Here is a 26625-nt window from a genome sequence, read left to right on the forward strand (position 1 = left end):
TTTACATACTCACAAATCTAAGCAGTTGGAACTAATAAGGATTGTAGATGGATGGAGGGGATGAAATCACTGTAGACAGGCAGAGGATGGGAGAAAGAAAAGCAGAAGCGGTAGCAGCAGAAGAGTGCTTCCTCCTAAGCTAAAATATGGGAAAGGAGCCTGTGCAACACTTCTGCTAGTAGATGACATCAGATGTATTGACTGTTACCTCAGTAAAAAAGGATGAAGAATTTAAAATAGCTCCAAATGGTCACAACTGTAAGGTAACTGCCATTATTACAGTCTGATGGACCATACTCAATAAATGGGTCAAACTGAAAGATTGTGTCATGGCTTTAGCACTGGAAGGTGCTCTGTTGGTGACTAATACAGTACACAAAGGACTGAGAATTGCCATAAAACAGAGTCCATTAGCCCAGATGTGCAGGATATGGTAACCACAATCACTCAGAGAGTGATACTGCAGAAACTGGGTCACAATTGAAGCTGTTCTGTAGTGTTGGATCTGGAGAACTCTTCTCTGAAGCCAGTTAAAGAATATGTGTAAACCCAACATTTCATATTCCTGATCTGTGTCTGTTGTACCATGTATGTGTATGAAAAATGACACTCACTGTTCTCTTTGCATTGCTTCCTATGTGTGAAATACCTGGGGTTCCTGCCAGTCCCTCTGCTTTCTTATTAAAAACTGACCACAATAGACATGAGATCACAGTGTGGTGAGTTCTCTAGAGAGTGTTGAGAACATAGTCTGCTCTGCTCTAATTATCAGACTTGCGCTGACACCCCCAGCCCCCCCCGGGGTTGTGGGAAAGCACTACAATGCAGAGCGCAGATTTGGTGAAGGTGATATACCAGGTTATCTTCGCAATTTGCTACAATGCAGAGATTGATACCTAAAGATCACATTTCAGGCTATCTTCACCCTCATCCATGGGCCAAGGGCTTACTCACAGAGTAGGTCCTATATATGTCCACTTATAACCACTGTACAGGATGTTCTGTACAGATTGAAAAGCAGGAGGAGAGAACACAGAGCCTCCAATAGTGAAATTCAATTGTTTTTAAAATTAATTAAATCAACATAAAACCACTCATGTCCATAGAGTGTAAAAACAACACTATGGATAATCACCTAATATTCTAAAACAGTCACACACCGGACTTCTAGCTGTTCCCAGCCACGTGTGTCTCTGTAACATGATGATATGTCCAGACCCACCAAGGTTTTTTATGAATCAATTTCTTCAGTAGCATCCCAGAAAGTCCAGCGTGAGCTATTTTATTACTCCAGTGTGTAAGCACTTTTCTAACAAATCACAATAAATTTTATTGGCCACAGAACAAACTGATAATTGTATATAACTAGAAGCTTCTCTGTATCCTATGGTAATCACATCTCTCTGTGGGTTTACCATTGGTGACTGGTGCTAAAAAATTATGGGGGGCGCAAACAAATCCCTCCAGGTCCACACTCATCAGAGGACCTAAAAACTGAGCTCTCCAGCAGTCACGGTTCCCCTGATACCTGGCAGCTCTTCAGCCTCCTGTCCTAATTGGCCAGGATGAGAATCCGGTAACTGGAAGTGATGGAATGGAAAATACTGTTTTACTAAAATCACAAGTGGGAGGGTTCTGCACCCGAGGAGATCTTAAAATAAGCCAATTAGAGCCTTTAGGCTCTAACACCTGCTTGTAAAAAAATGATGGACCTAATAGAAACCCATTAGTCCGGTGCCTCACAGTGCAGTGAGTGCACACACATAGAATGATTCATTTTTAAATAAATGATATGACTAACATTTTTTAACTTTAAAGTGTTACTAAACCCACAAGAGTAAAATTGGTAAGTATATGCAGTAAAGCATGCTTGTTATACTCATTGAGGAACCTAAGGGGTTAATCCTTTGCATTGTGTATAAAGTCTGTTTGATCCTGTTCCTCTGATTTTCCTCTTCTTCCACTGTCTCAAAAAAATAACCTGATATTTACAGAGCTAGTGGACTAACTGCACATGCTCAGTTATATGTGTATTGCTAGAGAGTTAACTTTTTTTTTTCTTGGGAGGCTGCCTGTGATCGGCACAGGGCCAATCAGCACTGTCCAAATATGTCCAGAAAGAGGATCAGTGCAGTGTGAATACTCCTCCTCCAAGGTTTACTAGGAACTGATAGAAGTCACAAGGCTGCTGTATACTGCTGATGGGAAAGGTATTTATCAGTTTATATTTACTGTGTACTGTTCGAGACAAGATATAGTGAATGCAGTCTCCTGGGTTTAGTAACACTTTAAAGTGGTTGTAAACCTATATAACAAAAAATAAATAAACCTGCAAGACAAAGGCATAGTGAGGTAGTATGCATCGCATACTACCTCATTATGAAATAATTAACTTAGATCGAAGCTGTTGCAGCAGTCCCCGAACACCACTGTGACCGGCGACATGTCTCCTGCAGTTTTTTCCGGGTTTGCGGGCTCCAGCGATGTGATTGGCCGGAGCCACAATGACTTCACTTATGCGCATGAGAGCCGAGGTCACAGCACAAGCCCTTTAGAAACGTCATGATCGAGCCGTTTCTTCAGTGTGTATGACGTCGGCGCAAGCGTATATGGTAAATATCTCCTAAACCGTGCAGGTTTAGAGGATATTTACAGTACCTACAGGTAAGCCTTATTGTAGGCTTACCTGTAGGTAAAAGTGGTGTAACAGGGTTTACAACCACTTTAAGATGTTAAAACATTTTTTGTCATATTATCGTTTATTTAAAAATAAATCGTTCCATGATTATGCAAACTAACTTTGGGGAGGGCGGTGTCCCTGCGCCCCTTATGGACCGGCTGCCACTGGTATTTACAGTAGATGTTTGATGTCTGTGTGATTAGAACCTTGCATGCATATGTGCTGAAAGATGTACTCCTCTTTGGTTTTAATGGGAGCTCTTCCTTGGTTATATGGATAGCTCTTCCTAGCCTTCATCTACCCTGCTGTAGTGTGAGCAATTGAGACACAGCTACATACAATGCACCCATGTGTATGAACTGCTGGAATACAGAGGCACTACAGAGAAGAGGATTTCTTTGTTTGTAGATCTGTAGCATACATATTGCATGTTTGTCAGATCACGTTAAAATCACTTATATCAGATTTACCTAATCTCAATGGGCATTTCCAGTTTAGCACCTTCATATCTGTAATATATTTTTAATTAAATCTTGTTACAAATCCTCTTAGGTTTCAGTAATAAAGTAGCAATTAGAGAAATGTAGAAAAGTTTTGTTTTCAATGCATTGATCAGGTCATGCAGCTGAACACAATGACTTGGACCTGTATCAGGACCATAATGTTCGAATCGAGTGCCTCCTAGTGTCTAAAAATACCGTCCGTTGAATGTCAGAAGCTGGAAGCTCAAGAGGTTCAAATGCGCGTGCTAAAAACAAATTACATAACAGTGTGTATCACCTTTCCTTGCAGCATTGCAAAAACTGATAAGTGGCACACTAAAAATAGTCAGAGAATTACAGTGAGGATTGTCAGTCATGAACAGATGCGATTCGGGGAATCAGCCATGAAATCACTGTGATTAGAGGACGTTTCAAGTGAAAACTCTCAGAAATTGAAGTTTTTTTTTCTATTTAAATTGAACCTACACTTAAACATTCATAAAACTCATCATGAGAGAAATATGGGTCAGCCTTTGATGAGCTGCTTCTGAAAAATTTATTTATCTGGCTGCTTTTGGTTTTAGTAGTTTGAGACACTGACCTCAAACATCATAAAGATTGAGAAACTTGCACCGTGCATGGACAAAGCACAAAGCCTAACTTTGGGCTTTTGTGTTACTTTAACCCCTTGACGCCGACATATTATGTGCCCTCACTAGACTGGTCTTTTTGCCATGCGCCAGCATATATGCATATCTGTCTTTGTGCTGGGCGTTCACTGCACAGAGCGCTCCCAACACAGAGGCCAGGGTCTCACCGAGAGCCCCGGGTTCTGTACCAACGATCAGGACCCAGAACCCCCAGTTCCGGGTCACCTGATCACTGTGGTAGTGTCTGGTTGGCTACAACAGTGATAATAAAATAATAATAATAGAAACAAATAAAGTAAAAATACCTAGATTAGGGGTAGGCAACAACCCCGGCACTGGTGCTGCAAGCAGGCATGCACAAAGCCTCTTTTGCCGGCACTCGACTCCCTCCTCATTAGCAGAGCAGCGCAGGGAAGCATCAGTGAGACACTAATGCATTCCAAATTCAGAGTTTCCCATGTTGCACCTGCTCTGAGGGGGAGGCACTGTGCCCCCACACACTGTAAAAGATGGGAAACATTGCTTGGTTCTATAACTTTGCTGTAGCTGCGATCGTCAACTTTTGTGATGGGGAAGAGATTGGGTTCTGCTAGGGGGAGTGGTCCCTGTTTCCAAAAGGAGGAGGACTGTTATTGGCCACTGCACTGAGGCAGAGGAGCAGAAGGGGGTACAGAGGTGGGGCAGATGTGCAGAGGAGAAAAGAGGTACATCGATGGTACACATGAGCATGGGGTTACAGTGGTGGGGCAGAACAGCAGGTGGTACAGTGGTGGGACAGATTTGCAAGAGGTACAGTGGTGGGGCAGATGAGAAAGGGGGTTACAGTGGTGGGATAGAAGAGCAGGGGGTACAGTGGTGGGACAGATTAGCAGATAAGTTCAGTGTTAGGACAGATGAGAAGATGGTTCAGCAGTGAGACAGAAGAGCAAGAGGGTACGGCGGTGGAGCAGATGAGAAAGGGGGTGCATTGGTGGGGCAGATGAGCAAGGTGGTACAGTGTTATGGCAGATGTACTGGGGGTTACAGTGGATGGGGCAGATGAACAGGGGGTTACAGTGGTGGAGTAGATGTGCAGGCGGGTACAGTGGTGGGGCAGATATGCAGGGGGTTACAGTGGTGGGACAGATGAGCAGGGAGGACAGTAATCTGAGGTGTGAAGGTGCATGAATTGGGGCTGATCTGAGGCGTGAGAGTGCAGGATGTTAATTTCTCACTACTAAAGTAGTTTACAGCATTTGCTTTATAAAAAATCCTTTTCGTGATTGAGAGTGTGAAGTTGACATTTTTTTGTTATAAAATCGGCACCCTCAATTTCTTTGAAGACATTTTAGGGCACACTGTGCTTAAAAGGTTGCCTACCCCTGACCTAGATCAGGGTTTGATCTAGGTCAATGCCAAGTTTAGTGTTTGGGTCAAGTATGGGTCAAAGGTCAAGGACAGGGGCAAAGGTCATGGTCAGTATATTTTGGGCAAGATTTTTTTTTTAATTATTAGTTATAAAGTTAGTGTCAGATGTGACAAAAAAAAGCAAAATGCACACTATTGTTTCTGGGCTGTACTACGAGTACAAACAACAAATAGCATACACATGTGTGGTATCAGTGTGATCGTCAGGAGCAGGAACATTAATTTTGGGTTGTTCTTTGGTGGTAGGCTATAGCAGTAACAACAAATATACAGGTAAATAATAAAAAGAGCTATAGAACACGTACTGCTGCTCGCACTGAGGGAAATATCTGAACCCGAAAAAGAATTAAAGATAAAAAAGTAGTGGTGCACTGTACATAAAAGATAAAATGCTAAACGTTTTAATGAAATAAAATTAAAGTAAAATATGATATATAAGGCAGGTATTGGCGGTTGCCAGACTAACAACGCTTGGAAAAATGCCAAAAACCCAAATGTGGGCTAGTAATAAACAATTGATAAAATCAAAATAAATTTTCCAAAAAGGTGCTAACAATTACCAAACTTAGGTACGTAAAACAAGGTGCATATATCCCAAGTGTAAATTGCTAATAAATTAATAAAAGCAAATATCAGATCATACATGTACATAAAAGAATAATAAATCCCTACAAAAGCATATATCAAAGTGTCCATAAAAATGCTTCCTTACTCAAAGGTATATATAGTACAATATATAGTTGCTCTGTAAACCCAATGGTAAAGTGCTGGTGCTAGTAAACAAAATTCTGCAAGGTGCTGCTAGTGGTAGGTGACTCGTGAGATCCTCTGTGCTGATTAAACATATGGGTGTCCCCTTACCTTACTGCTGTAAGGTAACAGCATGTAAATATGTATCTTTGGAGTCCTTGGTGACCGTCCTAGCGTGGTAGCCCAGGTTCTTGTTGGTATAGGTGTCCTGCCTACAGTCAGCATTATCGTCCCCTTTAAGAGTGACCTTAAGGTATCCGGGATGGATGGGTCTCGCCAGTGAACGATAGGAGGAGATTAAGAACAGGAAGGATGCCCATAGTGTAGTATATTAAAGCATGTTTATTCAGTTAAAATAAAGATAGACAGGTACTCACATAAATATGAATAAAAGTAAAGCAATGTAAAAGCGAGCAGCGAGCTCGATCTGCAGCACTTCCGGTATTTCAGTCCCACGATCACGTGACTTCATCAGTTTGGTAATTGTTAGCACCTGTTTTGCATATTTATTTTGATTTTATCAATTGCTTATTACTAGCCCACATTTGGGTTTTTGTCATTTTTCCACACGTTGTTAGTCTGGCAACCGCAGAGGCACCTGCCTTGTATGTCATATTTTACTTTAATTTTATTTCACTAGGACATTTAGCATTTTATCTTTTATATACAATGCACCACTCTTTTATCTTTAAAGAGTATACAGTTGAATTATTTTTTTTACTATTTTGGGACAGTTTTTCTTTCATAATATAAAATATAAAAAAACAAAATCTGGAGATATCATTACCATTTAACACCAAATGAAAGCTCGATTTGTCCTAGGAAAAACAAGTTATAATTTATCTGGATGCACAAAGTAGTTGTGAAAATATGTACAGTTCTACGTTGCAGAATTGTGCTTAGGCAATAATATTTGTCTTACCCTTAGGCGTGAAGGGTGAGAAATGTCACGAGCACACAATGGGTCTCCAAAATTGGGTCCAAAGCTTCCCCCGTGGGACATTCCCCCCCTCCCCTCCCGCCACTCACAGGTATTTCTTGGGCTTACTGTTTCCGTCGGCTCAACCGAGATATCATCCGAAGGTGCCACTGGCTGGTCCCACAGGAGATCTAAGAGTAGATCCACTTTGATCGCTTGTATGGCCTTGGAGGACCAGAGCGACATCACAATGTCACCTTCAGTCCAAGGTTGAAGTAAACAAGTTTTTTTTTTTTTTTAAAGCAAAAGTTTAAAAAAAAAAAACTGTCATCCTTATTTCTGTTGCAAGGGATGTTTGCATTTCTTGTAATAGGAATAAAAGTGATCAAAAAAAATTAGGAGTGTGAAAATTAAAGATTAATTCCTCGATTAATCGTAAATTTTTTTGATCGATCAATTTTTTTTTTGATCGATCAAAATTCTTTTGACCGGTACTCACCTCTCCGCCGACTTCCCGGGTCTTCAGGGAGTTCCGCCTCAGATCCGGTGACGTCACCGGACTCCGGGGAAGAATCCGGTGACGTTGAAGTTTCTGATTGAACGTAGCGTGTACGGGGAGGAGCTATGCATGACGCCACCGCTGTTGCCCTACGGAACTAACACGATTGTCGGCTTTACATGCTGTGTTTTTATCATCTTTATGTGAGTAGTTTGTGTTTGAACACAAAAATTCTATCTTGTACTTAAGCGGTGAGCACTTATATCTTTTCTTTCTACCCATGACCTGGTGTCCTTGCTGGGATCTAAGGAGACGTGAGAGAAGTTTATGGTCCGTGTTAACTCTTTTGATATCCGCTTGCATGACCACCTGTTTGCACATGGAGGTGGAGGGATTGTCATGCTACTGTGGGGAAAAATGACTTACGTCAGTGCTACAGTTTGAATTTAAAACGTTTGTGTGAACTGTGAAGTTAAGTCATGGATTGTGGAAACTAAGTAGTGTCGGTTGATTGTATATAGTGTATACAACATTTACCACTGACTAATGCAGAGTTGCAATGCAAGGAGATCAGCTAAAAGTAGTTGGATCTGTATGTGCGTTATAATTAATCTAAATTAGTCGATTAATCGATTTTAAAAAAAAACGATTAATCGAACACAAATTTTTTAATCAGTAACAGCCCTAAAAAAAATTATAATCAAAGGGACAGTGTGAAAATAAAAAGTAAAATAAATAAGAAAAAAATGTAAAGCGCTCCCATCCCTCCGTGCTCCGAAGCGAACGCATGTATATGTAAACTGTGTTCCCACCACACATGTGAGGTATTGCCTCAAATGTTGGAGGGAGAGCAATAATTCTAGCACTAGACCTCCTCTGTAACTTTAATCAGGTAACGTGTAAGGGCGTAAGGGCTTTCAAAACATCACCTGTGGAAATTTTCAAGTACCGTAGTTTGACGCCATTCCACGAGCGTGATATGCCAGGTATCTATTTACTTGGTATAAAATTATCTTTCATATTATACCAAAAATTGGGGAATATATATATATTTTTTTTTTTAATGCAATAAAAAAAAATCCAAAAAAATTGCGTGCAAATGCTGTGCAAATACCGTGTGACATACAAAAATTACAATGATCACCATTTTATTCCCTAGGGTCTTTGCTGAAAAAAATGTATAATATTTGGGGGTATAAATAATTTTCCAGCAAAAAATATTAAATTAACTTTTAAACAAAAATTGCCAAAAAAAGCCTGGACTTCATGTGGTTAATAAAGGAAATAGTTTGTTTGGGTCATCTTGGCAAACTTTTTAAAGTAAGGCCCCTTTTACACGGGCAGACCATATGTCCGTTTTTCATCCATCCGTTTTCAGATGAAAAACGGATATACATGTATCACTGATGGTCCGTTTTCATCCGATCCCCCCATAGAGGAAAGCGGAGATCTGACCAGTCCTTTTCTGCACAGTGTGCAGAGACGAACTAGTCATCCTCCAGCTCAGCGGGGATCAACAGAGCGATCCCCGCTGAGCAAGTGGATGGCTGGATACGGACCCTCCCAGGATCCGCACATGTGAAAGGGGCCTTATACAAAATCTGCAGTTAGACTTTAGGGAAAAATAGCAGTGTTGCTGGAGTGGATAAAGAGTATTAGAAGGATCAAAATATTTACCCTTCCTGAAGAAATGCTTCTGCAAGATGCCATCCATACCTGTCATATGACTAAAACCTATGTAATTGGTAAAATGAACTTTGCTGAATGATATGACCAGAGTTTAAACTGGCTGTTCTTCTATTCAGCAGAGGTCACAAGACCAAATGATTAGGCATTGGTCACAAGACTGGCTCAGGAGGGAGCCTGAAGCAATGCTTTGTTGAGGAAATATATGTTTTTCAGCCTTGCTTTAAGTCTTCATTTATCTGCACTATTTTCACTAAATAAAAATGCAGTTCTCAGACCACACATATTTTGTTTACTTTCATTGAGCAAGCTTAGTGCAATGCAATATTAGGGTGGTTCAATGACTTCTATGGGGGCTACCCCTACAGGACTAATATATAGTCCGCTCATAGCAGTCACTGACATGGAAAGCACTTATCTGACATCAAATTTAGGGCCTGATTTACTAAAGTGTAAAGCCTTGTTGTTCACACAGGCTTACTACAGCGTACACCTGAATGAGGGTCGTGTTTACCTGTACAGGTGAACCAGGCATCCCGGTGCATGGAGTCCCATTCGTGTCAATGCTCCCAATTTGACATTTGCGTGGGTGCATGACTCCAAACTCATACAGTGCTTGTTCTTAGCCCAGATGACAAACTGGGAGCAGCAGTTGTATCCATGCAGCTGCTCCATCTAATGAGATTGCCTGCACAGAGATGCACGGAACACCTGTGTATCCCCCAGGGGCGGATCCAGAGTCTAGTCTCGGGAGGGGCACTTCTATAAAATATGTTTTTTGGGGGGCAATTTATATGGGAAATGGCTGGTATTGGCGCTTCAATCATTACGGCACCATGGTTGTTATGGTGTCAGGATGATTGAAGCGCATTATTTCTATTAATACATTGTAATATAAAATTAAATGGTTCAACTCACCATATTGCAGAATCAGTGGGAGCCCTGAGGATGTCACTTGCCATGTCGCCTGCCATCAAATGTGGATTGTCACTTGTCACCAAATGCGGATTGTTACTTGCCACGTCCCCTGCCACACATTGCGGATTGTCACTTGCCACGTAGCCTGCCACACATTGCAGATTGCCACTTGCCACGTCACCTGCCACACATTGCGGATTGTGACTTGCCACGTCACCTGCCACACATTGCGGATTGTCACTTGCCACGTCGCCTGCCACCAGATGCGGATTGCCACGTAGCCTGCCACACATTGCGGATTGCCACTTGCCACGTCACCTGCCACACATTGCGGATTGTCACTTGCCACGTCACCTGCCACACATTGCGGATTGTCACTTGCCACGTTGCCTGCCACACATTGTGGATTGCCACTTGCCACGTCACCTGCCACACATTGCGGATTGTCACTTGCCACGTTGCCTGCCACACATTGCGGATTGTCACTTGCCACGTAGTCTGCCACACATTGCGGATTGTCACTTGCCACGTCACCTGCCACACATTGCGGATTGCCACTTGCCACTTGCCACGTAGTCTGCCACACATTGCGGATTGCCACTTGCCACGTAGTCTGCCACACATTGCGGATTGTCACTTGCCACGTTGCCTGCCACACATTGCGGATTGCCACTTGCCACGTAGCCTGCCACACATTGCGGATTGTCACTTGCCACGTCACCTGCCACACATTGCGGATTGCCACTTGCCACTTGCCACGTAGTCTGCCACACATTGCGGATTGTCACTTGCCACGTTGCCTGCCACACATTGCGGATTGCCACTTGCCACGTCACCTGCCACACATTGCGGATTGTCACTTGCCACGTTGCCTGCCACACATTGCGGATTGTCACTTGCCAGGTAGCCTGCCACACACTGCGGATTGTCACCTACTGGTGGTCTTTTGTTGGGTCCCAGAGTGAAGATAGGCAGCAGAGAGATGATGCAATCTCTCTGCTGCACACAGCTTCCTACACAGTGAGGGTGGAACTGGAGGGATGCAGGGCAGTGAGAGATGATGTCATCTCCCTGCTCCCCTGCCTGCTGGCTTCCTGATTGGCCAGCAGCCCTCCTAAGCCGCCCAGCTGCCCCCCCTCACCCGTCCACTCAGCGCGGGTACCCGCGGAACCGGCCGCGCGGGTACCCGCGGAACCGACCGCGATTGGACCCGCGGAACCGGCCGCGGGTACCCGCGGAACCGACCGCGATTGGACCCGCGGAACCGGCCGCGGGTACCCTCGGAACCGGCCGCGATTGGACCCGCGGAACCGCCCGCGGGTACCCGTGGAACCGTCCGCGATTGGACCCGCGGGTACCCGCGGAACCGGCCGCGATTGGACCCGCGGAACCGGCCGCGGGTACCCGCGGAACCGGCCGCGATTGGACCCACGGAACCGGCCCACGGGTACCCGCGGAACCGGCCGCGATTGGACCCGCGGAACCGGCCGTGCTGTCATTAGCTGGCGGTATTCTCGGAGGGGGCAATTGACCCGTTGCCCCCCCCCTGGATCCGCCCCTGGTATCCCCATGCAGGTAAACATAGCCCCAGCATGGCATACGATGTAGTACACCTGTGGGAATGAGGCCTACACAGAGGTGAAGTAAACTTGTATTCACTTCAAACATCCAATCTTATACAATCTAAAAAACAAACAAAAACAGAGTTTCTTCTTAACACAATTGCCATTACATCAGACCCCTAGTGTGTGCACATGCACTTGACACATACTGTATCAAAGGGAAGCCATAAGGATGGCAGTTAGTTAAGTGGCATCAACTTAGTTCCCAGTCTGATTTGATGAATGAGAGCTCTAAAAATAAGTCAGCTTTGTGCTAGCCTGGTGAGATCCTTCAATGTTATCCCTACAACTGTAATCAAGAGAGAGGTACTGGTCGCTCAGAGTTTGACCTACAACAATAGGATTTGTCCACATCATATAGGCATTGATGTGGACATCTGAAAAAAGGCTCCAGGAAGTAAATAATAAAAGAGGGGAGGATCATAATGTGACTGTGACTAAAGCCCCATACACACTATCAGATTTTCTGCTCATTTCTTCCATCAGATTTACCAAAACCATATAATATGAGGTCAAACCTTATGTGTATGTAATCAGGCAGGCCCTTCTACTACATGGTTTTGGTAAATCTGAAGAAAAAAATCAGCAGAAAATCTGATAGTGTGTATGAGGCTTAAGGACACTTTCACACTGAGGCGCTTTACAGGCATTTTAGCACTAAAAATAGTGCCTACAAAGCGCCTCTCCTGTCACTCCAGTCTAAAAGCCAAAGGGCTTACACACTGGAGCGGTGCGCTTCCGGGAAGTTAAAATAAGTCCTGCAAGCAGAATCTTTGGGACAGTTTAGGAGCGGTACATACACCGCTCCTAAAACGCCCCTGCCCATTGAAATGAATGGGCACCCCTGCGAAGCACCAGCAAATCGCTTCGGCAGAGGCGCTACACGGGCGGTATTAATACCTTCTTCGGCTGCTAGCGAGGGTTAAAAGCGAGGGTTAAAAGCACCCCGTTAGCGACCAAAAAGCGCAGCTAAAACGACGGTAAAGCAACAATAAAACTAGCGGTGCTTTACTGCCAATGCCCTCACCGTCCCAGTATGAAACTGCCTTAACAGTCAATAAGGATATTATCCACACTGCTGATATGAGCGTGGGACCTCGCTCATGTGTAATATAGTATAGAAAGCATGTCATAGTTCAGTTTTCCCTGAATACGTTTAATAAAGTGAACCTGTATCTTGCCCATGAGGAAGAAAGCAATATGTTAATTTTACTATAGAGATCACTTTCAGGGATAACTCCACTTCATGAAAAAGACTTGTGTAAGGAACTAGCAAATAAAAAAAATAATATAACATATACAATTGCTACATAAGTCGATTTATAGTGGTTGTAAACCTCTATAATGAAAAATGAACAAAGTACTTGCCTTGATCCAAAGTAGTGATGGCCGAACGGTTCGCCCGGCGGTCGTTTCGCGGCGAATTTCCGACTTTCGCCGTCCGCGGGTTCGAACGCCTTTTTCCGTCGTTCGCCCCGGCGGACTTACGTGTTTAATGTATACAAGAACTTTAACCTTTCGTGACACGTTTATCATGTGTTACAGGACAACCAATTGAGACATGACAGCTCATGGACACTTGGACATTCCCCCTAACCTATAAATACACCCGATCCGGTGGCCATTTTACATTCTTTCTTCTGTCACTGTAGGGAAAGGATCCTGTGTGGAGTAGGGACAGAGAAAACGCTAGCTATTTGGTACACAAAAGTTCTTTTCAGGACTGGTATAGGTGTTAGGTCAGCAGCCTGAGTTTCTTTTGTCAGTTTAGATAAAGGGACAGAGCGCTGTATGCTGCTATTTTAGGGACAGCTCAGCCAGATTAGTCTTTCTTCATCATCATCATCATCATCATCATTAGCTGTTACTATCAGGTCCACAAAAGAGCTGTTCCAGCTAATCGTTCCAGCCTACTCTTTTTTGCCAATTTGTATAGGGACAGGCAGGAAGCAGTGTGTCAGGCAGTGAGGATAATTTTAAAGACTTGCTGTTACTATTAGTTCCACAAAGGTTCTTTTCAGGACTGGTATCAGTGGTACGGTAATAGGCTTGTACACGTATAATATTCTTTCTTCCAAATATAGAAAGAATATTATACTTGACTGCTGCCCTTCTGCTGCAGTCTGCTAATCATTCACAACTCACTTGTTCCACAAAGCTCTTTATCAGGACTGGTAACTTGGTCTGTCTAGGGTGCTACGGTACATAGGCTTGGGTGCGGTACAGTCTGCTGTTCTGTAAGGACCGCTATCGGTCCACAATACATAGGGTTGCCGTGCACTACTGCTGACCGCTGCCCTATACTGCAGCAGTCCTTCATTGGTATAGGGACTGACGTACAGTCTGCTAATCACTAACACACAACCTGCTTGGTCCACAAAAGTTCTTATAAGGACTGGTAACTTGGTATAGGGTGCTACGGTACATAGGCCTGAGTGCGTTACAGTCTGCTGTTCTGTAAGGACCGCTATCGGTCCACAATACATAGGGTTGCCGTGCACTACTGCTGACCGCTGCCCTATACTGCAGCAGTCCTTCAGCGGTATAGGGACTGACGCACAGTCTGCTAAACACTAACACACAACCTGCTTGGTCCACAAAAGTTTTTATAAGGACTGGTAACTTGGTATAGGGTGCTACGGTACATAGGCCTGAGTGCAGTACAGTCTGCTGTTCTGTAAGGACCGCTATCGGTCCACAATACATAGGGTTGCCGTGCACTACTGCTGACCGCTGCCCTATACTGCAGCAGTCCTTCATTGGTATAGGGACTGACGTACAGTCTGCTAATCACTAACACACAACCTGCTTGGTCCACAAAAGTTCTTATAAGGACTGGTAACTTGGTATAGGGTGCTACGGTACATAGGCCTGAGTGCGTTACAGTCTGCTGTTCTGTAAGGACCGCTATCGGTCCACAATACATAGGGTTGACGTGCACCACTGCTGACCGCTGCCCTATACTGCAGCAGTCCTTCAGCGGTATAGGGACTGACGTACAGTCTGCTAAACACTAATACACAACCTGCTTGGTCCACAAAAGTTCTTATAAGGACTGGTAACTTGGTATAGGGTGCTACGGTACATAGGCTTGAGTGCGGTACAGTCTGCTGTTCTGTAAGGACCGCTATCGGTCCACAATAGATAGGGTTGACGTGCACCACTGCTGACCGCTGCCCTATACTGCAGCAGTCCTTCAGCGGTATAGGGACTGACGCACAGTCTGCTAAACACTAACACACAACCTGCTTGGTCCACAAAAGTTTTTATAAGGACTGGTAACTTGGTATAGGGTGCTACGGTACATAGGCCTGAGTGCGTTACAGTCTGCTGTTCTGTAAGGACCGCTATCGGTCCACAATACATAGGGTTGCCGTGCACTACTGCTGACCGCTGCCCTATACTGCAGCAGTCCTTCATTGGTATAGGGACTGACGTACAGTCTGCTAATCACTAACACACAACCTGCTTGGTCCACAAAAGTTCTTATAAGGACTGGTAACTTGGTATAGGGTGCTACGGTACATAGGCCTGAGTGCGTTACAGTCTGCTGTTCTGTAAGGACCGCTATCGGTCCACAATACATAGGGTTGACGTGCACCACTGCTGACCGCTGCCCTATACTGCAGCAGTCCTTCAGCGGTATAGGGACTGACGTACAGTCTGCTAAACACTAATACACAACCTGCTTGGTCCACAAAAGTTCTTATAAGGACTGGTAACTTGGTATAGGGTGCTACGGTACATAGGCTTGAGTGCGGTACAGTCTGCTGTTCTGTAAGGACCGCTATCGGTCCACAATACATAGGGTTGCCGTGCACTACTGCTGACCGCTGCCCTATACTGCAGCAGTCCTTCATTGGTATAGGGACTGACGTACAGTCTGCTAATCACTAACACACAACCTGCTTGTTCCACAAAAGTTCTTATAAGGACTGGTAACTTGGTATAGGGTGCTACGGTACATAGGCTTGAGTGCGGTACAGTCTGCTGTTCTGTAAGGACCGCTATCGGTCCACAATAGATAGGGTTGACGTGCACCACTGCTGACCGCTGCCCTATACTGCAGCAGTCCTTCAGCGGTATAGGGACTGACGTACAGTCTGCTAAACACTAATACACAACCTGCTTGGTCCACAAAAGTTCTTATAAGGACTGGTAACTTGGTATAGGGTGCTACGGTACATAGGCTTGAGTGCGGTACAGTCTGCTGTTCTGTAAGGACCGCTATCGGTCCACAATAGATAGGGTTGACGTGCACCACTGCTGACCGCTGCCCTATACTGCAGCAGTCCTTCAGCGGTATAGGGACTGACGTACAGTCTGCTAAACACTAATACACAACCTGCTTGGTCCACAAAAGTTCTTATAAGGACTGGTAACTTGGTATAGGGTGCTACGGTACATAGGCTTGAGTGCGGTACAGTCTGCTGTTCTGTAAGGACCGCTATAGGTCCACAATAGATAGGGTTGACGTGCACCACTGCTGACCGCTCACCTATACTGCAGCAGTCCTTCAGCGGTATAGGGACTAAGAGTTTTGTCACAGGGTCATTTAAAAAATGACATGCAGAGGAAGAGGCAGGCCCTTCCGCAGGGGTGGTAGGGGTAGGGCAGGAGCAACAGGCTTGAGCCAAAGTGGGAAGTTGCAGAAGGTGCGTTCAATTACTTTAAAGGATGCACCAGACTTGGTTGAGTGGCTCGCTCAGCCTTACTCTTCTGCACCCTCCTCATCCTCTCGATCTGCACCCTCTTCTTCACTCTCTGCTATGTGCACCCCCAAAGACACTACCACCAACAACACGACCACCACCACCACCACCACCACATACCTTCCGCTTGAGTCACTGGAATTATTTTCCGATCCATATCAAGAGGACATTTCTGATGCGCAGCCACTCTTGGTATTGGATCAGGAAGAGGAGGTAGCAACAAGCGCTACTCAGCAGTCTGACGCCAGTACCCAGATCAGCCCAAGGAGGAGGTTGGTCCCCGGTGTTGCTGCCTACTCTACTTATAGCGGTGGGGAAGGTGACGTTGATGATGACGTGTCTAGTGATGTCACGTGGGTGCCCACAAGAGAGGAAGAGGAGGGGAGTTCAGAGGGAGATATGGACCAGCAGATAGGGAGGAGAAGCAGCAATGACTTACATTGCACAGCAGGGACAAAGCAGACTGCAAATGTATCAGGAGCGAGTCATCGACCATGTACGGTCACATCTGGCGCTCCCAGGACACCGGCACATGGCTCCGCAGTGTGGGCTTTTTTTAACGTGTCCGCTGCTGACAATAGCGTTGCCATCTGCAATCTTTGCAGTCAACGCGTTAGTCGCGGTAAGCCCAATACTCACCTAGGGACGACCGCCTTAAGAAGGCACATGAGCAGCCATCACCGAGCCCAGTGGGAGCAACGGAACACACAAAGCCACACTGCAGGCTCTCACCGTCCAGCCTCGTCTTCTACTTCTCCTTCTCCTCTCTCCTCACAATTGTCCTCCACTCCACCTTCCATCACGCCAAGCTCACATTTTTCTGCAAAAAGGCAGGCTTCCGTGGGCCTAATGTTTGAGCGTAAAAAAATGATGACGCCGGATAACCCTCTTGCCCAACGGTTGGCGGCTGGCTTGTCAGAACTCATAGCCCGCCAACTACTGCCATATAAACTGGTGGACTCGGAGGCCTTTCGCAAATTTGTGGCCATTGGAACACCACAATGGAAGGTCCCAGGAAGGAAGTATTTCTCAGAGAAGGGCATCCCAGAGCTATATGGCCATGTTCAGCGGCAAGTGAATGTATCTCTGGCACACAGTGTCGGTGCCAAGATACATCTGACCACAGACACGTGGTCTAGCAAACACGGGCAGGGAAGGTATATCAGTTTTACTGCCCACTGGGTGAACCTTCTGACGGCCGTCAAGCATGTAACCCGTGGCACCCGTGTAGATTTGGTTTTACCGCCACGGATTGCATGCAGGCCTGACTCTTCTTCTCCTCCTCCTACTCCATCCTCCTCCCTCTCCTCCTCAGCTGCCTCCTCCTTTTCCGCTGCTAGCGTCTCTTCCACTGCACCGCCCAAGCTCCCCAGAACCTATTCCACATGCCAGGTGAGACGTTGCCATGCCGTGCTGCGTCTGTTGTGCCTGGAAGCAAAGAGCCACACTGGCCCGGCACTCCTTTCAGCTTTGCGTTCACAGGCAGATGAGTGGCTAACACCGCTCAATTTGACAGTTGGTAAAGTGGTGTGTGACAACGGTGCCAATCTGCTTAGCGCATTGAAACAGGGCAAAATCACGCACGTGCCGTGCATGGCACACGTCTTAAACTTGGTCGTGCAGCGATTCCTTGTCAAATACCCTGGGGTCCAGGACATCTTGCGGCAGGCAAGGAAAATCTCGGCCCATTTCAGAAGATCTTACACGGCCATGGCTCGCCTTGCTGACATTCAGCGGCGACACCATCTGCCGGTCAGACGTCTTATTTGCGATTGCCCGACGCGATGGAACTCAACCTTCTATATGCTTGATAGGCTGCTCCAGCAGAAACGTGCAGTTAACGTCTACCTGTATGAACTCTGCGAAAGAAACGGTTCTGGGGAGCTGGGTTTTTTTTCACCGCGCCAGTGGCTGCTCATGCGCGACACATGCAGACTTCTGCGGCCATTTGAGGAGATCACCAAACTGGTCAGTCGCAGCCATGGCGCCATCAGTGACATGGTACCTTATGCCTTCTTTCTGGAGCGTGCATTGCGTCGTGTCATTGATCAGGCTGTGGAGGAGCAGGAGCGGGAAGATGAGGAAGTCGCAATGCTGGATGAATTCCCAGGGGGGGCTACTCTATCTGAGACAAGTCAACAACAGGAGTCTGATGAGGAGTCAGAGGAGGATGGTGCCGGGGCGGATGAGCAGGAGCAAGAAGAGCATGCTTTAAACCTTTCTGGGATCCCTGTTGTGCGAGGATGGGGAGAGGAGAATGAAGAGGACGACATTATCCTGGATGATGAGCAGGAGCCAGGCCACCACACCGCTTCCACTTTAGTGCAAATGGGGGCCTTCATGCTCCAGTGTTTTAATAGGGACCCCCGTATAAAAAGCATGAGGGTCAAGGACCAGTACTGGGTGGCAACGTACTTAGACCCCCGGTACAAACACAAAATGGCGGAAATGTTACCGCCGTCGCAGAGGGCTGTCAGAATGCAGCACTTCCAGGCCTTGCTTCGAGAAATGCTGCATTCTGCTTTTGCGTGCGCTGGCAGAGGAGCAATTCCCACTCCCAGAGAAGGATTTGCGGGTACCAATCCAACAGCGCCTGCAAGAAGAGGCCGGTTTGAAGATGTGTTGGTGACTTCGGATATGAGGTCATTCTTTCAGCCGACCCATCGACAGGTGTCATCCGGATCCAGCATCAGGGAACGCCTAGACCGTCAGGTGTCCGACTACATTGGGTTAACGGCCGATGTGGACGCTCTGAGGAGTGATGAACCCCTAGACTACTGGGTGGGCAGGCTTGACCTCTGGCCAGAGCTTGCCCAATTTGCAATCGAACTGTTGGCTTGCCCCTCATCCAGTGTCCTGTCCGAAAGGACGTTCAGCGCAGCAGGGGGGATTGTGACCGATAAGCGTACTCGCCTAGCTCACCACAGTGTTAACTACCTCACATTTCTAAAAATGAATGAGGCATGGATCTCGGAGGAATTCAACACATGTGATCAGTAGACCATGTATATGTCTATAAACAATTTTTGGAATCAAGCACACAGACCTTCTTAATTCATTTGGCTCACTTCCCTGACCCAAAAAAGCACACCGTACTATATGCCCCTACCCTCCTCTTTGAAGAGGTTGAGCGGTGTCATATTTCTACTGGGGCTGCTTATTATGAGGGGTTCCCACCATCCCTGTGCTGTGCTGACTTCCTCCTGGGTGTTCTTATTATGAGGGGCTCCCACCATCCCTGTGCTGTGCTGACTTCCTCCTGGGGGTTCTTATTATGAGGGGATCACACCATCCCTGTGCTGTGCTGACTTCCTCCTGGGGCTGCTTACGGTGCTGCTGTCAGCGCTGTATGTCACGGAGCTGCTGTCAGCGCTGTATGTCACGGAGCTGCTGTCAGCGCTGTATGTCACGGAGCTGCTGTCAGCGCTGTATGTCACGGAGCTGCTGTCAGCGCTGTATGTCACGGAGCTGCTGTCAGCGCTGTATGTCACGGAGCTGCTGTCAGCGCTGTATGTCACGGAGCTGCTGTCAGCGCTGTATGTCACGGAGCTGCTGTCAGCGCTGTATGTCACGGAGCTGCTGTCAGCGCTGTATGTCACGGAGCTGCTGTCAGCGCTGTATGTCACGGAGCTGCTGTCAGCGCTGTATGTCACGGAGCTGCTGTCAGCGCTGTATGTCACGGAGCTGCTGTCAGCGCTGTATGTCACGGAGCTGCTGTCAGCGCTGTATGTCACGGTGCTGCTGTCAGCGCTGTATGTCACGGAGCTGCTGTCAGCGCTGTATGTCACGGAGCTGCTGTCAGCGCTGTATGTCACGGAGCTGCTGTCAGCGCTGTATGTCACGGAGCTGCTGTCAGCGCTGTATGTCACGGAGCTGCTGTCAGCGCTGTATGTCACGGAGCTGCTGTCAGCGCTGTATGTCACGGAGCTGCTGTCAGCGCTGTATGTCACGGTGCTGCTGTCAGCGCTGTATGTCACGGAGCTGCTGTCAGCGCTGTATGTCACGGAGCTGCTGTCAGTGCTGTATGTCACGGAGCTGCTGTCAGCGCTGTATGTCACGGAGCTGCTGTCAGCGCTGTATGTCACGGAGCTGCTGTCAGCGCTGTATGTCACGGTGCTGCTGTCAGCGCTGTATGTCACGGAGCTGCTGTCAGCGCTGTATGTCACGGAGCTGCTGTCAGCGCTGTATGTCACGGAGCTGCTGTCAGCGCTGTATGTCACGGAGCTGCTGTCAGCGCTGTATGTCACGGAGCTGCTGTCAGCGCTGTATGTCACGGTGCTGCTGTCAGCGCTGTATGTCACGGAGCTGCTGTCAGCGCTGTATGTCACGGAGCTGCTGTCAGTGCTGTATGTCACGGAGCTGCTGTCAGCGCTGTATGTCACGGAGCTGCTGTCAGCGCTGTATGTCACGGAGCTGCTGTCAGCGCTGTATGTCACGGTGCTGCTGTCAGCGCTGTATGTCACGGAGCTGCTGTCAGCGCTGTATGTCACGGAGCTGCTGTCAGCGCTGTATGTCACGGAGCTGCTGTCAGCGCTGTATGTCACGGAGCTGCTGTCAGCGCTGTATGTCACGGAGCTGCTGTCAGCGCTGTATGTCACGGTGCTGATGTCAGTGCTCTGTATTACGGTGCTGCTGTCAGTGCTCTGTATCTCCTGCACCCTCTTGTTTGCCTACCCTGGTCCCTGACCTTCCCTCTCCTCCATTGCCTTCATTAGCTCCATAGTCCTGAATTGTCAGAACAATTTCCCAAATAAAAAAAAAATGCTTGTAGTTATCGATCCCAAATTCACCTCATACATGTATTATGCTATTGTCCAGGTGGTGGGACTACGTGCTACCCCCTAATAATTACCCCGTGGCCGCAAATTCGACCTAAAGGTTTGCGAAATTCGCCTCCCATTGAAGTCAATGGAGCCCGCGGCGAACGGTCGTTTTCGCGAACGTTTGTGTCCGTTCGCGTTTCGCGTTCGCGAAACGTCCCGTCGGAAGTTCGTCCATCACTAATCCAAAGCACCTAGCGCAATTTCTCTCTGCTTTCTCATTCCTCTTCTATCTGCATGAATAACTTTTTATGGTGCGTACACACGGTCGGAATCCCTAACGGGAAATGTTTGATGTGAGCTTATTGTTGGAAAGTCCGACCGTGTGTATGCTCCATCAGACATTTGCTGTCGGAATTTCTGCACACAAATGTTTGAGAGCAGGTTCCATATAATCCCATACATGCTCTGAATCAAGTACGAGATGGAAGCACTTGGTCTGGTAAAACTAGCGTTCGTAATGGAGATAGCACATTTGTCACGCAACAAATATTTTAATCTTTTAATGCAGCGCATTCTCTTCTTCTTTATAATGCTAGAATAATGAAGTTGCTGCTGATATTCACATAGTGTTCTGACAAACTGATTTCTTATTATTTCTCGTGATCTCCTGAATAATATCTACATTTTTTAACCTCAAAAGAGGTTAGTTGGTGTTGGTGTCCCTTGTTAATTTGACATTGTATTTTTGAAATGTACCTCCCTACTCACAAAACAAACTGTCCTTTTTGAAGTAAAACGGATAGCCAAGTATTTGTCAAAACAAATCAAAAATTCAATAAAAATTATAAATTTATTAGGGGTCATAACAAAACAAAGAAGAATGCAACGCTGGAGAAACAGTTGAAATTGGTGAAGCCTTTGTACCCCAGGACAGACATCAATTATTTGACAGGCAAAATTGGTAGCCTGAGGAGTCCATTTAATAGGGAGCACAATCCAGTCCAGGACTCCGAGATATCGGGAGCAGTAGCAGATGACATATATGTCCCAAGGCTGTGGTCTTGCAACAGCCTGCTTCTTTTGCCAGACCACACCAAACCCAGGCCATCACTCTCCTTGCAGGCTTCCTTTCAGGCTGTGGCTGTGTTGTTGGAGGTGTTGCTGGAGGTGGTGGAGGAGTCATATGGTCCAACTCACAGACGTGGCTTTTATTGGTGAGTTGGCCCCTCACCCCCTTATTTAGGGCCTGAAGTATGACCTCCTCACAGATGAGGCATTGGCCCTCCTCCATTCCTTACATTTTACTGGCCGTCATACATCCAAAGGCCTCGTGGGCATTAAGGGTGTTTGTGAGGACCACAGTAGCCTGCCGATTCAAAGCAAGTCTCTGACTCCTCCAGGTTCCTCGCCTTCCTGGTCCTTTTTGTTGGATGGCGGAGAGGAGAAACTTGGGATTCGGTCAGGCTACTGGGCACGGCCACCTCCTGGCTGCCGCTTTCCACAACCACCTCCTGGCTGCCACTTTCTAAGGCCTCCTCCTGGCTGAGACTTTCCTGTGTATGAAAATGGGACATAGTTTTCGATTTTTGGTCATCAATCACACACAATTTTGAGCTCATGACTGTTGCAAATTGAATGTTAACAAATAGAAAGACTAACCACTTTGTTAAACCAGAAATTAGTGATCAATAATAACATCTAGTTAACATCATTAATTTTTTGACAAGAAATATGTTGAACAATGCTATACATGGCTCAAGCTGGGCTCCTCCACATCTTCCTGGGTGGAAGGCCCAGGTTGTACATAAGAAGCCTCAACTGAGGTGGAAAGAAGTGTGGAAGGAAGGGTTGAGAGTGATGGCCTGGGTTCACTCTGGTCTGACATAAACCACAGTCTGTCGTAGTACCAGAGCCTGGGGACATAAATGTCATCTGCTGCTGCTCCAGATCTGCACTCCCTATTATATGGGCTCCTCAGGCCACCAATTTTGGCCTTCAAATAGGTGATGTCTGTCGTGGGAATCACCGGCTTCCCCAATTCCAACAGTTGATCCAGCACTGCCTTCCTCTTTAGTTTGTTGTTATAATATTGTTTTTTTACTTGCCACAGACAGGTCAGCTCTCTGTACTTATCAATAAAGTTTTTGGCTAAACTCTCCTAATCTTGTTGCAATATAGGCCTCAATCTATAAGCAGTATAGGCCACTAACCACTGATGCCCCAAGTTAAAATTGTACCTTTGTTTGCATGATCGGTGCTTACGCTACTCTGTCCTCCGCTCACAGATCATACGTACGACGTAAGGACACACGCGTGTTATGCTTTATATACACTGTGCATGCGTGAATCTCCGCCCCTGACCTTCTTTCTACTGTATTTCCCGACCCTTCTCTTTCCAGGCAGTGGGAGAGCACATGTCAGACACACAGCAGGTGTGTGCTGTTGTTATCAGCAACGACGAGGAAAGCCTGGAGCCAGAAAGTCCTGATCCAGGAGGAGATATAAGGCCTCAAATATGTCCTTTGTAGAAATGGTGGAGATGGTGGACATCTTGAAGAGGGCCGACTATGATGGCAAGTATGGACCGTACTTAAACACAAATGTGAGAAAGGCCAAGATCATGTCTAAAGTTGTGAGAAGTCTGCACAGGAATTTTGGGGTACAACGATCCAAGGAGCAATTGAGGAAACGTTGGTCAGACCTGAGATTGAGGGAGCATGATCAGTACAGAAGGATCAGGAAACTGCTTGTAAAAAGTAAGTATTTGTCCTGCGTTCCTATTATTATTATTACTTGCATGCTGCTCCATGTGCTTTTCTTTACTGTTGTTCAGTTTAAAATCGCAAGTTTCAGGTTTGTGGGCACAGTAATTGTTCATAGTAAACATCGTTTGTTCCCCACTAATATGATGTTTTGGTAGATGCAGGTAGGTTCATGCCTATTTGTATTAAAATACGTTTAGTACATTGTTGTCTAGATGGGTTTGTAACTAGAATGAAATGCATACTTGATTCAGTGTAAGGAGAGGACACTGAGCAGCTGTTTACACATCTGGATGCAGGAGCACTAGTGTGGGACACCAGAACAACCTTTTTAGGGTGCCCCACACAGGTGCTCCAGTGGATACTAGGGTTCTCTCCATGTGTGAAACTTTACCAAAAAAGGTAAGTATTCCAGCTTTAAGAAAGGGAAAAAATCATGTCTTTAGGTTGGAACTCTGCCAAAACAGACAATTGTACAAAACTTCCAAGCAATGTTTCATATTTCTATTTCTTGCCTCAAATAGCTGTGTGCTAAGTATACCTTTTTTGTATTCACATAGGGGAGAAAAGAATCGGGACATCTGAGGACACCAGGAACCCCACTACTCCTGAAGAAGGGGAAATCCCCACATACCATGAAGAAGATGTGGAGGGAGAGGTTCGGGAAGTGGGTGAAATAGTCAGGTCAGGTCAGTGTCTGAGACCACAGCTTCAGGTAATAGATGTATGCCTGCATATTTATAATACATGGTGTGTTTTTTGTTTTTTTAGGTGATGTGGATGTTGCGGAAGAAGAAACTCATTTCAACAGTGCAAGTGCACAAGTCGTCATCGGTGAGATCATGGTGTGCAATCATGATTTAGAGATGGTCAAGCAAACTATCACTGATGTACAACAAAAAATTAAGATCATTGATGTTTTAGGCAGAATCTAAAAACACCAAAAATTGTAAAGTTGCTTGTTGTATTATCATTATTTTTTTTTTTTTGCTAAAGTTTTAAAGTAATTTGAAAGCCAAATTTTGAAGATGCACACAGTTTGTCTACATGTGCTATCTGCCATCACGGGATATCAATGTATGCGTTTTGTGCGTGCAACCCCTTCCTCGCAACTAAAGTAGATGAGAGGAAGGGGTTGCACCCCTGAAACACGTATATTGATCCCCCATGATGGGAGCTAGTACATGTTGACATTAGGCATGGGATCAGGAGGGAAATCCACATCTTGACTCCCAATTTGTGTGCATGTTCAAAATTTGGCTTTTGCAGGGGTGACATCACCCCATCTGACAAAGGCAAAATCCACACAGTTTTGACATACTAATGTCTCATATGGCCTTCACTTTATCAAAGTTGAACTTTGTAAGTTCCTGAGTTGTGTATGTTTTGATTTTAAACATGCCTGTTTAGCCAAAAAAAGGCTATACACTGTCACACATACATGTTATACACCAAAGATGTTGGTTTGTTAACCACTTCAGCTCCGGACCAATAAACACCTTAAGGACCAGAGGTCTTTTTGCAATTTCGCACTGCGCTGCTTTAACTGGTAATTGCGCGGTCATGCAATATTGCACCCAAACGAAATTTGCGTCCTTTTCTTCCCACAAATAGAGCTTTCTTTTGATGGTATTTGATTGCCTCTGCGATTTTTTTTTTTTGCGATATAAATGGAAAAAGAGCGAAAATTTTGAAAAAAAAAGATATTTTCTTCTTTTTGTTATAAGAAAAATCGAATAAACTAAATTTTAGTCATACATTGAGGGCAAAATTTATTCAGCCACATGTCTTTAGTAAAAAAAATGTCAATAAGCGTATATTTTTTGGTTTGCGCAAAAGTTATAGCGTCTACAAACTAGAGTACATTTTCTGGAATTTACACAGCATTTAATTTATGACTGCCGATCTCATTTTGGAAAGTAGACACCCCAAGGAAATTGCTGATGGGTATGTTGAGCCCATTGAATATTTATTTTTTTTGTCCTAAAGGATTGAATAATGACAAAAAAAAATTAAAAAAATTTTTTTTTACAAAAAGTTGTCACTAAATGATATATTGCTCACACATGCCATGGTTATATGTGGAATTGCACCCCAAAATATATTCCGCTACTTCTCCCGAGTATGGGGATACCACATGTGTGGGACTTTTTGGGAGTCTAGTCGCGCACGGCACCCCGAAAACCAATCACCACCTTCAGGATTTCTAAGGGTGCAAATTTTTGATTTAACTCCTCACTACCTATCACAGTTTCGAAGGCCATAAAATGCCAAAATAGCACAAAACCCCCCAAAATGACCCCATTTTGGAAAGTAGACACCCCAAGCTATTTACTGAGAGGCATGTTGAGTCCATGGAATATTTTATATTTTGCCACAAGTTGCGGGAATATTACAAACTTTTTTTTTTTTGCACAAAGTTGTCACTAAATGATATATTGCTCACACATGCTATGGGCAGAAGTCAAATTACACCCCCAAATTCTGCTGCTTCTCCCGAGTACGGGGATACCACATGTGGGGGACTTTTTGGGAGCCTAGCCACGTACGGAACCCCGAAAACCAAGCACTGCCTTCCGGATTTAAATATAAAATGCTACCAAAAAACCTGTTAGCGATGGCAGGGATCAGGCCTGACTCTGCGATCGCTGCAGTTATGTGTTTAGTGTTTTGTAAGTGACAGTGATCGATCGATACTGCACTTGGGTGGGCTGGGCAGAGGGGCGAAACGCAGGTGCTAGCAGGTATCTGGGCTGATCCCGCTAACAATGCGTT

General features: G+C 45.8%; 1 protein-coding gene across 2 annotated transcripts; it reads left to right on the forward strand.

Annotated features, from left to right (window-relative positions):
- The first annotated feature begins 2091 nt into the window (after positions 1-2091).
- On the forward strand, positions 2092-24955 carry LOC143998233 (uncharacterized). 2 transcript variants are annotated; one of them, XM_077493930.1, is made up of 4 exons: positions 2092-2210; positions 23488-23844; positions 24411-24539; positions 24622-24955. In XM_077493930.1, exons 2-4 carry the CDS (start codon positions 23604-23606, stop codon positions 24783-24785), a joined length of 534 nt encoding a protein of 177 aa, XP_077350056.1. In that variant the 5' UTR covers positions 2092-2210; positions 23488-23603; the 3' UTR covers positions 24786-24955. The 2 variants fall into 2 exon arrangements, with proteins under 2 accessions (XP_077350056.1, XP_077350057.1); XM_077493931.1 differs by having other exon boundaries at positions 24411-24534.
- Positions 24956-26625: the final 1670 nt, after the last annotated feature.

The sequence above is a fragment of the Lithobates pipiens genome, unplaced genomic scaffold (genome assembly GCF_037356315.1).
Source record: "Lithobates pipiens isolate NorthernLeopardFrog02 unplaced genomic scaffold, aLitPip1_a1.2 Scaffold_19, whole genome shotgun sequence".
In the NCBI taxonomy this organism is placed as follows: Eukaryota; Metazoa; Chordata; class Amphibia; order Anura; family Ranidae; genus Lithobates; species Lithobates pipiens.

What these genes read in the sequence shown, in the direction of transcription:
- LOC143998233 (XM_077493930.1), top strand. Translation starts at nt 23,604, where the DNA reads ATGTCCTTTGTAGAAATGGTGGAGATGGTGGACATCTTGAAGAGGGCC. An exon ending in CAGGAAACTGCTTGTAAAAA is followed by an intron (nt 23,845 to 24,410) that starts GTAAGTATTTGT and finishes GTATTCACATAG; the next exon opens with GGGAGAAAAGAATCGGGACA. An exon ending in GGGTGAAATAGTCAGGTCAG is followed by an intron (nt 24,540 to 24,621) that starts GTCAGTGTCTGA and finishes TTGTTTTTTTAG; the next exon opens with GTGATGTGGATGTTGCGGAA.